Source organism: Neolamprologus brichardi, chromosome 5 (assembly GCF_056152115.1).
Source record: "Neolamprologus brichardi isolate AB-2024 chromosome 5, ASM5615211v1, whole genome shotgun sequence".
In the NCBI taxonomy this organism is placed as follows: Eukaryota; Metazoa; Chordata; class Actinopteri; order Cichliformes; family Cichlidae; genus Neolamprologus; species Neolamprologus brichardi.
In genome coordinates this window covers 7000930-7017023 of record NC_142108.1, presented here as the reverse complement: position 1 = coordinate 7017023, position 16094 = coordinate 7000930, and the positions used below count along the sequence as shown (strand labels likewise).

Here is a 16094-nt window from a genome sequence, read left to right as displayed (position 1 = left end):
CAACTATAGCCCTCAGTCTGGCACTTCACAGCATCTGGCACTTCACAGCAGGTGGAACGGTACAAGATGCGGAGCTGAATAATAAAGGGAACGACTGTATGGCTCCATTTTGAAGAATTATCAAACATTCGGCGCATCAATCAGGGCGGCGTGCAGAGAAAGGAGGCTTATTTTTTTTTACCTTGACCACTGTCACCATGCCCTCATTTGTGATAGGATTGGTGCGGATGGTGAAGTGTCCAGATGGGTCTCCGCTGACAATGCGATAGACTGCGTTCCAGTTAGGACTGTGGGGCTGATCCCGGTCCACCACTGTCAGGTTGGTCACCACCACGTTTACTTTGTTCTCTGGAACCTCCCCGGAAAACTACGCGGGACCAGGAAGGAAAGAAGCATGTGAACCACGAGGGAGGGGAGGATGGCAGAGGAAACATTATGCTAATACTCCTCAAGCAGTCAGCTAATGAATGTTAATAACTTGATTTAGGGAGATTTTAAGCACATTCTGGAGCCATCATCAATCTTTTAGCATTTTACATAATTGTTATTATGAAAACAAACTGCTTTTAGGGTCAAGCCAATAATGCTCATTACATTAAAACATGAACTGAAAGTGGAAGCAAAACAAATGGGGGGGGGGGGGGGGGGGGGGAATTAGAAAGACAAGATAGGGGAAAGAGAAAAAGATAAACCAGGAGACATATTTATTTAAATGTGGTTAATAGAGAATCATATCTTCCATTATGTTAATGCAGTCCCGTATTCCTCCCAACGCTTGCTCGTATGAAACTCTTTATTTAAACTAATGGATTTGTTCAATTAAGTGTTTACCCATTCAATTTAGATTCTGTGCATTCACCAAATCTAGGTCTTAATAAGCAATTAGATAAGTACTGTAATTAAAGCAGCAGTAGGAATAATCTTTGGCTAATGATCTTCATTATATTGCAATCTGAAACAACTCCCCTCTGAACTAACTCTGGAGGAAACTTGGTGACAGCTGCAGAGCCGAAAGAAGACTTTACAGTGCAATAGGATACAGTTCCCCCATCTACTGGGATTGATCTGGCTACTGAGCACACGAAGGTAGTCACACACGCACATGCAGCGAAAGCTCTTATGTCACATGATAATCAGTGTTTCCTCTTGTGAAGCGTTAGCTTGTTTATGGTGTGAGTCTGCCAGCTGCTGTTCACTTTAATGGCTTCATCATCGTGGGATTAAAGCAGCATCCAAACCAACAGATTCCTCTCTTCCACTCCCTCCCACCCTCCTTGCTTCCTCTTCTCCTGTTCCCCCTGCTGGGCTGATAAGCACAAAACAAATTAAATATGCACTCTGAGTCCCCGGTGTATGTGCTCCTCTATTTTCACCCTGGGCTTTAGCCTAAACGCCACCACAAACCTTCCAAGCTTGTTTGGCCACGCTGTCAGAGAGCCAAATGGAATATGCTCCCTTGGAGGCATGCACAATGCTCCTGACTATAGAGGATGGCCCATTCAAAATGGCCACTCTCCGAGATGCAATGTGGCCCTATTGATAAGCCACGAGAGACACAGACTCGAGAGTTTCCGTAGGATTTTTTTTCTTTTTAAGTTACAAGGAAAAGAAGTTATGATACTTTTATTTCAGTTATAGAATAAAAGGTTTTTGTTGGTGTAACTAATTCTGGCTTCATAAGGATTCACACACAAACTTCACTTGCTCTTTCTTTTTAAACACGAATTATTCTTAGAGGCAGATCTTTTGAAGCAAGATAGGCTGCTTCGGCTACGAGTGACAGTTAGCGGGATGAAGGTGAATACTGAAACATCTACAGGTGTAAATTATGAATCACACAGTTTATCCAAACCGTTTGCATTCTGGCTGCATTAAAGATTTATAGTCAATACCTGTGCACTACATCCTCTGATTTTAGGCTAATATGCTTAGATTAATACGTTTAGCTCAGAATAAAAGTAAGTCTAATGGCTCAGCAACCTATTATTTGTAACAACAATATCCAATCCTATCTTTTATTAAGCTCTTACCCAGTATGTGACATACTTTATATTACGGCTAAACAGCGATGCAGTGTTTATCACAGGGATTGAACTACGTATTTGGTTCCTGTCCTTCTCTTTGTGCTCTCCCTTTGCTTGTCAGGAAAACAATGAAGAAAACGTAATGATGGAATAATGTGGTAGTACAGTATATAGTGAAAATGCAAAAATCTGACATTTTAAAGTTACAATGTGTAAGATTGTCAGTAGATTGCAGATTGCGTAATCCTAGCTACGTGCTACAGGGAAAATGTGTTTTAGGCAGCCAAGAGAGATCATAAACATTAAAATAGTTCGACTGTACCCTACAATGGCTGTGGCCGCCCAGCGTGTGTCTGCTACTGCTTGGAAGGCTCTCATTCAACCATTTACCACAGCTATCAGTGCCTGGTGAGACGCCTCCACGTCTGTTTACTCTGGAAGAAGCTAGAAAACGTAAAAATAAAGCAGGTATGATCCTTCATATCTTAGGTTTGAAGGTGCAGGCACGAATTTCAATGTCCCTCCACGGTATGTGAGCATCTACAAGTTCTCTTGTCCTCTACGTTTAACGTACTACTATGTGGCCGGTCTCTACTCACCTCCATAAACACTATTAGTTAGAAGAGAGATATCCTTGCCAGTGACTATATTCAAATATGTGGGGGAACGTGGTGGCTTCCACAGACGACAAACCTGCTACTGCAGTATTTAGTTTTTATAAATCAATTTTAAGTTTGTGAGAATGCAGCAATTTATTGGAAAATACAATTACACACTGTTCTATGTCTATTTATGAGTAAAGTATCCTGTTTTCAATTAAATAACCTAAAAAATTATTGACTGTACATTTAACTTGCAAAGCTAGAGCAAAACAATACTAAAGAGCTCTTTGTGTCCCTGATGGTGCACTGAAAACAGTTCCAAATATGATAAGACATGGTATAGTAGACATATTACATGACTTAAGACAAAACCCTGGCGGCTATGATCTCGCAAGTACAAATTTATACTAAAAAAGGTAAAACAAGGGAGCTTTTGGAAATAAACTACTCAGAAAGTGAAGATGTAATGCTACATGTGCTGCAGTCAGTATAGCAGGTAGGCTATGGAGTCAGAGCCACTCTGCTTAACAGTTTGTGTGGCAAAACACCCATTTGAAATTACCTTAAACATACTTTAAAAAAAATGTTCTGTAAAATTCACACTTCTCCTAATTATTGTTGAGTCAGTGCTTGATCGTGACTTCACAAGGGTGTACACGTGATTAAATTGTTTGATTAGACCTACTGTGGCAATAGCGTTGTCTTTTAGTTCACCACATATTGCCAAACATAGCAGTGACATTACACATTCAGGCACATGTGGTGAAATGAATAAAACATTTTGGTGTTTTTTTTGTTTTGTTTTTTTTTTTTTCCAAATTAGATGCAGTATATCGGCTTGGTTTACACCCCCGTAAGCAATTTCACTTAATTAACGTGCTTATGTTTTCTCTATGCCTCCTGCAGAGAGCAATGAATTCTTCTCGGGTCTGTCATAGACAAATAATTACTGAAGCGCTCTAAGTCATGTTGGGAAGCAAAACAAGTAGTAGAGACTGACAATGTAGTGGAAATGGCATCTGTTGGAAAACAACTTCTCCGCTGTGGCTGTTAATGTGTTAATGTGCTGCGCTGATACATTACAGCACTAGAAACACACAACGAAATATGGTGAGCTCAAGCTTTACTGACAAGCTCAGACATATTTTTGCAGTTGTGCAGGAGTGTTGTAGGCAAACTGTGTGTGGATGTTGAGGTGAGAGTCCGGGTTGGGAAACTTTCTAAACGTCAGATCACATCCTCGCTCCGGCAAACTAAAACAAATTCTGTCCCTTTGTAGCCTTTAAATAGTCCAGTCCCTGCTGAGGAAAAACAACATATATCACAGTTTGTATGGGTTAAAAATGTATATACATGGGCTTGCAGTTTTGTGGTAAAGGAGCCAGAACCGCAGACGGGGAGAAGGGGGACGTAGACCCATTATGTGTAGAGCGGCAGCCTCGTTCATTGAGCTCTACCTCTGACAGCTGGGGAGCTCTTATCAGAGCATGCGGCTGGAACTGTACTGGCACGCACGCTGACGACGGCCCCGCTGAGGAGACTGGGATCACAGTGTGTGACACTGACACACTGTTTGCTCTGCCTTTGAGCTTTGCTGAAAACAGCATCTGTCTCTCTTTGGAATCATAGAAATCCAAATGTTTACATAAAGCGCAGCCATGGCCCTGTAGGTCTATCAGACTGTGGTCAGCGTTTGATCCTGTTCCAGTCGTACAGTCATTCGAACTCTTAAAACTAAGCAAATGTACAACTAACAACACAAGCACTTGTTCTAGAAAAGTGGGCCCGCTGTAGCGTGTCTTCCTGTCAGGCCAGTGTGGCGGTGTAAGGGATTGGGGGTGGATGGCTGCAGATAAATTCCGACTACACGAGGATGTGAGCAGGAAAAGAAAACTGATCTCATTCAGCTCCTTTTCCTGCCTCTCTTTAATCTCCTGTCACTTTCCTGTATTCTGCACCAATTCTCCTCATAGATCTGTCCTCATCTCAAAGTGTTGTACATGGTCGCATTTCCCTCCTTTTTTTTATGCTTCGGTAGCGTTAACATTTCAAGAGCGCTAACGCTGCACTGTGTGGTTGTTGACACTGACCAGACAGTGTGTTTTCAAAACAAAAACGTTTGAGCGCACGTTTTCACTTAAAGGCTTAACCAACAGCATGTCTATAGAACAGCAGGTTAGCATGGCAACTAAATATATAGCTATTAAAATGTCAGATGAGGGTCGAAAGGCAAAGGATGACACCTTTTGACCCAAAGGTTAGCCCCACTGGTGACACACGATATTCTGCATGAAGACAATAGTCAGAAATAGAATGATATTAAGGCTCATACAGCCCCACACAGCAGGCTAATACAGCTTCAGTCTGCAGACTGAAGACGAGTGCAGACAAGACTCACCGTCCTCACTGTCAGTTCAGGCGGGTTGTCGTTGATGTCTGTAATAGAGATGAGGGCGGTGGCTGTGTTGGAGAGTCCAAAATTCAGGTTGCCCTCCATGTCAGTGGCCTGGACAATAATGGTGTACTGAGAGACTTTCTGTAAAAACAAGCAGGAAAAGACAAACGATAGTGATCAAATCCTTGTACAAACCAGTATTTCTCCATCTCACACTGACACTGGAATGAAAGCTCTCTCAGCTCTTGTACATGCATGCCCAACTATTTATTTTTATTTTTTTATTTACAGTAGTTGGTCAGCTGTAAACATTTATTTATTTTCTGCTGACCCTCTACTGGAACAACTGAGTAGCTGGAGTCTGCTCAAAGACTTTACCTGCTCGATACCAGATAGCGAGTAGCACACGTGCACAAACAAAACACACAAAGTTGCAGAAAGGGAGCAATGTGTTGTTAAAAGGCCCATCCATTACTGACTAAAAGTCTTGGCTTTCTGCTGAGAGAATGGAGTTGGATCATCACTCATTTTAATGGTGGTGCTGCCACTTTAAGATGCACCACGGTGCTTTAGATAATACCAGAAGGTGAATGGGCCTTATTTCGTGCGAGCGGGTGTCACCCTAGAGTGCACTGCGGTAAAGACTGCTATAGTACAGTGCCATGACCAGGAAAACAAAAAGAAAAATCAAACACGAAGCTTTCCACAGAGAGAATACATCCACACTGCAGCGACACTGTCCATGGTGCTGAAAGTTCAGACTGTCCCTAGACTCAGCACTGGAAAGAGGTCTCTGTGTGAGTGTGATTCCATCCTGACAGCATATAAGCCTCTCTGCTTTGTGGCTTTGCAGTCTCTTTCCCTTTTTATGAATCCACTCGGCTCAGGCCTCCATTGTGGGAAGAATGAACGTCAAGGACAGGGCACTGTTCGTTTCACAGGGCCTGCTGTGTTGCTGAAGATCCAGAATGAGTTGTACCAGTGCTCTAATGTTCATTTGTTGCTATGCTACCTTTACTATATGTGCTGAGGTCACAAGTTCTAGCAATTTGATGGCCAGTGGCACTTATGACAGACTCTTTGAGGGAACAAGAACAACCCGAGCCAGAGGCCGTGTAGCTATAGATAATGCAGTTACAGATTCCTGCTTAGAAAGCAGTTTCTTTACTTTTTAATTTCTTTGACTCATGTCCTCCCCACCCCACCCCGGTTTATTGTGTGTTCTTTGTTAATGCACACTCCCTGCTTCTTTTGATCTCCTCCTATCTTTTTTTGCTATCTTAGCTTGGTGTATTTTCTCTGCCAGAATCTCACGCTATATCTCTATATCGCCTTCTCTCCCTCCCACTCTTTCTTTTTTCAATAGTGAAGGATGCAGTTGATTTTTAGATCAAAGCATTCAGACCAGCTGGAGTCATTTAGCATCTCTCCAAGTCATTATGAAGTGCACAGACATGTTAATCTGCACCAAACCAAGCCTATTAATGAAAACTCAATACTGGCTGCCCTTTATTAGACTCATAATGAAATATCAATACCATCTCCCCTTATACAGAGCTTCAGTAAATAGAGCATCCAATGAATGTGTCTCTCTGCAGACTCATTTAGATCCGGTCACATACATCAGTCTAGAAATAGCACCAGATGGCTGCAGGAAGCTAATAGGCTTAAGCTTTGATGGACGGTTCTTTCTTGGTCAGGTGAAGAAAAAAAAAAAGAAGCCTGGACCTGAGCCAGCAGGTGGAGCTCTCAGACAGTAGCGGATGATGCTGATGCACTCTATCCTGCAGGGTTATATCGCTCATCTGAGAGTAGCTGTGAGTTTATGACCCTGCTAGCGCGCACATCCTCATCTGTCCACATCCGCTAACGTTCCAGTGAGTGGGAACAGGTGGGACACTCAGACACTTACACGCTGGGCGCGCACACACACACACACACACACACACACACACACACACACACACACATGTAGGCACGCGCACAGCCAAGAGTTTTCTACTGTCCAAAAGTGGCTACCCAAAAAAAAACAGTAAAAGGCTCTCTAATGAGTCCTATGGAAGCACTGAACAGAAAATCTCTCTGTTAGATTAGAGTCCAACACTGGCAGGAAGTACAGCTTGACCAGCAGCAACAGTCCAGACTTCCTTGCTGTTCTCGAGTGTCACTGACTTAATCTGCAAAAGCTTAAAACCATCAGAGGTCACAGAAACACCTGCACACAGAGCTCCGCCGACAACAACAACACTCAATCCCTTTTTTCACAGGGACCAAATTAGGTAGTTTACCATATCGGAGCTTGAGGAAAGCAATGGCTTCAGGCTATCAATGTTAGCTACTCAACATGTCAAGCCAGGCAGCCATCAGGACAAGTGGAAAAAGCTGGCGGCTCTTAGGAGGCAAATGGTCCAGTGGGGCAATCTGAGCAAGAACAAAGTCGAGGAAAATCCTGGTCAGAACTGGGAAGGCAAGTGGAGAGGAGTGCTCCTCCAGCAACACACACGCAGTAGCGAACTGTCCCTGATCTGAGCGTGCAGTTTCACTCAGACATGCTGTGAAGGCACACTTAAAGAGGGTAAAGAGACCGCAACCAGATGAGTAAAGGACTTGTTTTTGTAAATGTGTCGTTTGCGGATTGTGTTCTGGCTTACCGGGCTCTCAGCGGCCACGGTCATTAGCTTGTCACTTACAATCTGTCTCAAATGGCCCAGTACACGCCTAAAACTGCGAAAACCAGCTTCTTTCGTCCTCTGACTACACTCTCCCAGCGACCACCTCAGCAACTCCCTCAGTGTCACTGAACCCCATTACAGTTTCCACTCAGTCCAACTGACATCAATTAAATTTACACAATTTGATTTGATGCTGTTCGATTCCATTTCATTAGATTTTAGTTGGGTTCAGTTCAATTTGCTCCAGTTCACTTCTCTTACACCGATGCCACTGAAAACCAGAGAAATCTATAGTTACAAGTAGACGTGCGGAAACTCGCAGTCCACACAGCTACTCTCCATTTTTACATTTTTCCCCTGTTAGTACCAAAAAACATGCATCCTATTCTCTCTTCCTCACTCACATGGAGGTCCCTCAGGTTGGTGTAAGGACAGGAACGGCTCAACACTGGTTTGAAGACACAAGCCAGCTGAGACTCACTGTCAGCAGCACACAGTGCAACACTGACTCAGGTACATGTTGGTACATGTGGGATATAAACTCTAAAGCTACTTGATTAGATATGCCTCCACATTTACACAATCAGTGCAAATGTCACAAATATAACAATCTGCCAGACTAAAACAGAGATACTGAGCAAGAGGTTCCATGAGTTGGGTTGCACAGGAAATCAGTTAAACAAACAGGAACATGATGCACGTGCTATTGCTAAATTTTTGGCTCCAACATGTTATAAACATATGAAAACAGTTTGGTGGAAATGTCATATTTACGGCTCTTTTTAATCTTATTTCCATGCTTATATCTTGTGTTTTGATTATTTATACTGTTTAGGTTTGTCTCTAATCACCTCTTTGCGCAAACAGGGCAGCTTGACTTAGGTGTATTTGTGTGCTGAGAGAGTGCTTGTTTAGCTGAACAAAGCTGTGTGTCAACATCAAGGCTCGAGGCCGAATGTGAGAATTCAATGCAAACTTTGCAAAATCGGATCTGCGTATCACTTTCAGTTCGCCTTAGGTGTTTAGCTACACACTTATACCTGTGATCTGCACAGGCACAGCGATGCACCCCCAGTGAAAATATCAGTGAGGAGCACGCCATACGTGCGACTCAAATTTACCTTCAAGAGAAGGAAAAAGAAAAAGTCATCAAAATCCTCGGGACACATCATCTAGGAAGCATCAACGTCTGTAGTGTGCAAATCCATCTGACGGAGCTTGAGATATTTCATTACATGAGAGAAAACTCTGAGCTGCTGGCAGTGCCAGAGAAAATGTCAGGGGATCACCAAAGTCAGTTATCCCAGGAGACAATGGATATTAAAAAGACTTCACAACAATCCATCTAGCAGTTGTCAAGATATCTCAGTCTGGACCTAAATGGTGTCCTGACAGGCAGACTGAAAAAGAGAGCAACACTTCCCAGTTTGTACTGGGCAAACACCTTTCATCTGAATCTAGTCTTTCGGATATTGAGACTGTTTATTGATTCAACAAGAACGGATGTGAGAATATTTGGTTCTCCAATAAATCAGGAAAATCTACAGCCGGGAAATACAGAAACATTATGGTGTGCAGGATATTGTTGACATCAACTAAACGTATTATTTAGTACAGGTTTAGCTAAAGATATTATGCACAGGCTTTAAGATGTGAGGCCTTTGGGCTTTTCCTCTCTCAAATCATACTTTCATGGGGCAATTATTGGAATTCCTCATAATGTGTTAATATGCGCTGGGATGCTTCTCAGTCTCTCTAGTCCTCTTCTACCAATTGCAGCATTATATGGAAACAGAGAAACTGCATTTCTATTTCTCTCAAACGCCTTTTCTGTCTGCTTACAACCTGACTTTTTGGGGTAATGTGAGCTATAATGTACGGATGTGTAGGGAACGCCAGTGAGATTTAGAGATTTATCTCTAATAAAATTACCAAGACGTACAGACAAGTCCTGACAGAAGACTAGAGAAGCAAAGAATTGACAAATGTGACCCAGTTCAGCACCGTGTTGCTCCACATAATAAAGCAGATAGCGAGCGGAGCTGTTCTTGATTGAATGTTGACTACAAACTGTCAACATCTACCTACACGCGTCAATACTTCTCATTCAGCATCCAGCTCACAATCTTCCAATGGCTTCACTTTCTGGAGCTCCAGAGCAAGAAGGTGAATTAACATAACTCAGCAACTCAGAGGCGATAAAGCTGCGGGACTATATCGGATGCCAGTTCTCAGCCTACATCCCCAGTTGGGCTTTGCAGATCCTACTGGAGCCAGGCTGTGGGCACTCATGTCCTTGAGGCAGTCCAGGCGATGTCCTAATCGACGTTGAGACGGTCCAATGTTGAGCTGGCACCTGGCAACTCAGCACCATGCCACACCAGACTGTTCCAACCCAGGGCTCATGGGAGACTGAGACAGCCTGGGGTAATGAAAGGAAACAGCTACGCCTGCCAGAGGAACTGAAGCCACGGGGAGAGGGCGCAAAGGGAGAGTGTCCGTGCCAGCTGTGGCACTCTGAAATGGCCCACTCTGCTACCTGCTGCATCTGAGCTGCACTTCATTAGAAGACTGTTTCTTCATTCATATTGTTTTTAGAACAGCATGCATGTACGAAACTGCAAGTGCCTTAAACCCAGTGGACGATGACATAAAAACATTTGCGTTTACTGTATTTATATTTCGCTCATGAGCCTGTGGGCAGGAGTGTGTGGAGGGTTAAGGGTTGTTGTGAGTGAGGCAGAATAATTGGTATACAGCGGTGTCAGAGGCAGGTGATACCGAGCTAACCTCCTGTTCTCCTCAACACGAGCCGCCGCTTCACCTTTTAATTAGCACATGAATATCCTAATTAGATGCCAGAACCAGGGATGAAGATTAGTTAAAGCGCGAGAAATGAGAATGAGGAATGGGCGGGGATATGCGCTGCGCAAACTGTTTATTCACTGTCAATACAAGTAGTATGAACGCCCATGACTCTGCATAACATCAGGTGCCTATACCACACTGGTTGCTCAGACCCCCCCGTGCAACACCTGCGATCTCATTCTTCTGCTTTCGCTGCTCCTCCTTACTCGGCCGAGCGGCATTGCCTATTTACGACACGGGTGTATGCGCGTGTGTGCCCATGTGTCTGTGCTTGTTTGTGTTGATGACCTTGACAGCAGGTGGGTGAACTCCCAGGTGTGTCCTAGTTTTTTGTGGGAGGATCACAGGCAGGTGGGACTGTGCCTGGCTTGATGTGTCCAGATTAATGAGCTTTCCCTCACTCACATCAGCTGCTACTGCCGCAGCCTGGGCCAAGCTGGAAACAGGGACACAGACCTGGCCCGCATTCACTAGACTCATTTATATTGTCCCACAAATGTGCCACGCTATCATGCCATGCCAGCTCCATATAAAAATTGGATAAGGAAGAAGCATTGATGTATTGTCTCTTCTGTTATCAAAACCTGCTTCTGTTCTCGATATTTTAACCATAATTATTCTCTAAATACGCTTGCTGTACTGCTGGTAAAATCCTGTTTTTCATTCTCAATGTATTGGCTGGCCAGGTTTAGCGCTGAGAGGGACCGGTGGGATTTCTCAGAATATAAACATTATGAGACACACTCAGTGGTGCTTTTATGCCGGCAATAAAATCAGCCAACTAAGTTATGGGGATGAGATTATCCCCCATAATGAAGGCATATGAATTTGAATGTTTTTTGCCGATTTTTAGGGCCGGTATAGGGGATAGGTTTGAGCATTTGTGTTTGAGACAGTGTCTGCAACACGAAACGCCTGATAAAACGCGGCTGCCCATAGTAACCGGTTGTTGGGAAAACCAAAAGTTCACCCCCGGTGACCTTTCTCATTAGCAGAATAAGATGGAAGATAGCGCTGTGGTTTCGGTGGTGTGTGGGTTGGCAAAGGACCACAGCGAGCAACAGACACGGCAACAGCGGATGAGGCAAACGAAGGCAATGAAAAGAACACTCCTGCGACCTCGTCAGCAGAGAGGTGCTGGATTTACGCGCCCATTATGCCTGCCCTGCTCTGCGTGCTGAGATACTTGCCGGTCATTTTTATTTACACGCAATAAGCAGACACGCAAATGAATCAAAATTAATGAGGTGATTTTGTGCTCGGTTTGACATTTGTGAAAGGGGGAATGCGGCTGACTTGTTTTTGTTTTTTTTTAAAGGCTTTGTTATAATCTGCGATTAAAATTAGATTTTGGGAATTTGCAGGTGGATTTATTTATTTGGGTCTTTATACATTTGTTTATTCAGAAAAAAAGCATAGTATGCATATAGAAGTCAAGGAAGCTCATTGTAAAAGTTAAGCAACTATTAAACAACTAGTAAAGTCTAGTATGAACTTGTGCAAATCTGGATTAAACAATTGGCAAATTGGGATAACGTAGGTCTCGCCTAGGCCTGCATTAAACAACGAAGCCGCTTACCTTGCTATGTGGATTGAGTTTAGCGCAAACACTAAATGCCATTAAAAGTTGGGGATGGGATTATACTGCCTTACAAAAATGCACACAGACAGGAGGGGATGGTTGCTTTTCTTATTGCACTATTTTTTAATGTGCTGCAATGTGCTGGAGGAAGCACACACAGTCGGTGCCCTTGTAATATAATGGCTGCCTGCCACAACAAAGTGGAGGGCAAAAGGACATCCGCACAGAGCACTGTGTACACACTCTGATGATAAACTTTACATTACATGCACCCCAGTGGGCACCTCGTGTGCTCGCGAATGCTGAATCTTTATTACGTTGCTGTAATAAGTAGCGATAGTCTAATTTCGAGGCCCGTCACTGTTCTGGGACTGTTTTTGACGAACACCCAGAAAATTAGGTAGAAAAACAGATAAAGTAACAACATTTTGTTCTTTAGTAGTATATAAGAATGTGACTCTAAACACAGACTAACGGACGCATAACATAACCGAACCTTCATAATTGTTTTGTTGCGTGGGCACAAATGAGATGCAGAGTGAATCCTCGATGTAAGTAACGGGAGCACAGGACACACAGCTTACACTGACCTCTCTGTCCAGGCCGGCTGCCACCGTAACGATGTCTCCAGTCTCACTGTTGATGGTGAACATGTTTGGGATGGGGCTGTGGGGGCTCTGGGAGAGGATGCGGTAGCGCACCATGCCGTTCGCTGTGGTGGAGTCGTCCGAGTCTGTGGCGGTAACCTGCATCACAGACGAGCCTGCGGAGAGAAAGATTCAAAACTGTAGCGGATATACGCGTTATGCTGGCTTGACTAGAAGAGGTCAGGCTGGGAAAAAGAAAAAGAAAAAGTAAGCAGGCATACATTAAAATAACATTTTTAAAAAAGGGCTTTTCAAGTGCCTTTGTTTGTTAAAGATTTGTTCTGAAGTATCAAAGAGAAGGAAGTCGGGCGTGTGAAGACTCAGAAGACACAAAAAACTTGAAACAAGTCAATCAAGACTTTTCAAATTGCTGTGGCGTACCGTTCTTTGGCAAACATCTTTTAGAGTCAGACCTATTACAGAGCACAGCACAAACACACAAACAAAACTTGTTAAATAAGCTCCCATTTTAAAGCTGCGCTGTTTGGTGGTCTATATATTTCAAACTAGCGGGGCAAAGTTTCCACCTCCGTAGAGTCCATTTAGTAATGAGCACCGGGTCTTCTGCTACTTCCACCATCCATTATTTCAGCCTTCGGCAGCGCTGTCGCTGCCCTTAATGCTTCAATACACTCTCCCTATTTGTCTTAGAATCACAGATAAACACTGCCATTTAAGCCAGACAGCACAGAGGTAGAGAGGCAGAGGGAGTGCTCAGGAGGATGTGTGCAGGAAGGGTGCGTATGTGCCCACAGTTCCTTCCAGGCACATGTATGCATTAGTATGCATGTGCGTGTTTGTGTCCTCTCAGCATGTTTCAGGGTGAGAGGCCCTGTGTCCCTGCATCTTCCCCGAGCAGAATTATTGATTTGCACGAGTTTGTCAGCTGGGCTCACAAATGTGACCAGGCAATTAGGAGCACTTGGTGCTGGAAAGAGGAGAGATCACCTCGCCTCCCTCTCAGGGTTCTGTGAAAATGTCACTTTCCATCAGGCAGCCATTTACAGGCTGCTGCTGCTGCTGCCGTTGCTGCTGCCGCTGAGAGAAAAAAAAAAAAGACTGTCAGCTTGCAGGAGGAGGAAAGCAGAGAGAAGAGATGGCTGAAACACAAACATGCTTAAATGAGAAGAGCGTGTAAGTAGTGGAAAACAGAAAGCGAGGAGGACAAGGACAAAGGAGCTGAAGCGTTAAAAGAAATGAAGGAAGAGTGGTGACACGTTTGGCGTGATGCACGCGGCCTCATTTATTGACTTAACATTCATTTAGATTCTTTTAAAAACATGTTTTCATGTGAGGGGGATCAAAAAAGTAACTTAGCGACTAATCTTACCTCAGTGGGTTTGGTGGTGGGTGGCCGGTGCCGTGCTGAGCAGGCACTTAATCACAAATGTTCAACAGTCATATCAAAAGTGAATCAAACTGGTCACGTGTCACGTATGTTCTAAAGCAGAAATAAAAAAAACACCAAGCTCGACTTGGACTCTTTCCAAAGCATAAATTTAAATGTTTCAGCTGAAGCTGGGAAGCCGCCGGACTAGTTGCAGATTCAGCGGTCCCCTGTGGGTCTGAGCCGTTACAGGTGTCTCCATTCCTGTAATTGGGTCTAGATGGCACCATCATCCCTGTGACACCGTGCATGGACGGGATAATTGTAGCCTCGATTTCTATTTCAAACTTCATTAATTTTCAAAGCAGGATTTGTCACATCGAACAGCAAGGAAAAGAAGAGAGGCAGCGGAAAGACAGGAAAGAGGAAACAATGAGCGATATTCCACCGAGGGGCATCGGTATATAATCAGCCTCTGAAACCTTCCACACAAGAACAGGACCAGAGGAATCACATGTTCACACATGAAGCTTTCATTCAGTCATATGATGATTGCTGGCTTTCAGAAGCAAAAAAGGAAAGGCTATGGCTGAAAGGGTTAAACTCTGAGCCTGCTTAATTCCGATTTAATTTGAACACTAATACCAAATCCTAATTGCCTTCCTGCTAAAATCGTTGGACCTGAAAATTTGGTAGCAGGCGCGTATATTGTTGGCCATTCCGATCACGTGACCAGAGATCACTGGTGAGGTCTATCTGCTGCCTAAACATTAATCAGTCCGAGTCAACAGCCGACTTCCAATTAGAGAAGAGACGGAGTTAAAAAAAAAGAAAAGAAAAAGGGAAAAGGAGGATGGAGATGGACAGAAATAGCAGGACTGGCGAGGTGCACACAAAGACAGGCAGGAAAGGTGGAAACTGCAGGGCATAAAACGAAATAAAAGAGGAGCGTAGTGGTGAGAGAGTTTGTAAAGACCACTAAAAGAAAAAAATAGAGGGGAAGTCAGGGAGCGAGAGGGCAGGGGATGGACGATACAAGAGGATAATAATTCTAATCAGTGGAGGGAAGATAGAGGTTTTGTTTCAGCAGCAAAGAGTGGCTGCTGTACAGTACAGTGCAGGCAGTGCAGGCAGAGAGCCAGAAGGAGAAATAGAGGTTGAGAGGTAAGGAAGGTAAGAGAGAAGCCTTAAGCCTGGTGAATCTTGGCGGGAGTGATGAGCAGGGCTGGGAGTTTTCACACAAGAGCCTCTAATGGTGTCCACAACACTTTGAGGAGACGGGGAATTCAGTCCAACCATTTGAACCATTCAAAAATATTTTCTTTGTCACAGCACATCAGCCGTGTCTGCTGATCTATTCCTGTCGACTTTCATCCAGGACCACAGAGGCAGCAGCCTGTGCTCATGTGAAGGACAGGCAGCAAAGGCTGCTCATTATGCAGGCGAGCAAGAGAATAGCAAAGTGGAGGGAAGTTATTTCAGGCGTCCAGGGATCCAGCTGCAAAAACAGTCAGATTCATTCTCTGAATGCACACTGGTGAGATGTCAGTAAGAGTACTTTCAAAGCTTGGATAGCTCCAAAAGTGTCCTGGCTGAATCATGTGTACTAATAACGGCTGCATTAGCTGGCTCTCAAGAGGAGCGCCACACTGATTTTACACATGGAGATCAGTTAACCTGTCATTGTAAGAACTACTTAACCCACAAAAACAGGGTTTTTTTCCTCTCTAGCAGAGCAAGATGATGTCATCGGGTTTATATAAACTGGTACTGTGAGAGAGCTGGGTGTTTAAAACACCGGTAGGTCAAAGTGGGAGCTGTGGGATCCTGTTCCATCCCACTCTGCTGTTTAAGGTTTGGTTTTTCTTGCTTTTAGGTGCTAATTATTGCTTTCTAACTGTTTACACCTGCCATCTCATCCTGTCACCACGCTTCCTGCTGGTGCTGTCACCTCCGCTGTTAGTCCCTCCCGCGTCA

The 16094-nt window shown here is 44.0% G+C and overlaps 1 protein-coding gene across 2 annotated transcripts in view; it reads right to left on the bottom strand.

Annotated features, from left to right (window-relative positions):
* Window positions 1-16094, bottom strand: part of cdh4 (cadherin 4, type 1, R-cadherin (retinal)) — a 217740-nt gene that overhangs the window by 17790 nt on the left and 183856 nt on the right. For both annotated transcript variants that reach the window (XM_035905221.2, XM_006784666.3), the window contains exons 8-10: window positions 12734-12906; window positions 5025-5162; window positions 182-367 (exon numbers count right to left, since the gene is read on the bottom strand). In XM_035905221.2, the coding sequence (XP_035761114.1) occupies window positions 182-367; window positions 5025-5162; window positions 12734-12906 (497 nt within the window). The remainder of the gene's footprint in view (window positions 1-181; window positions 368-5024; window positions 5163-12733; window positions 12907-16094) is intronic.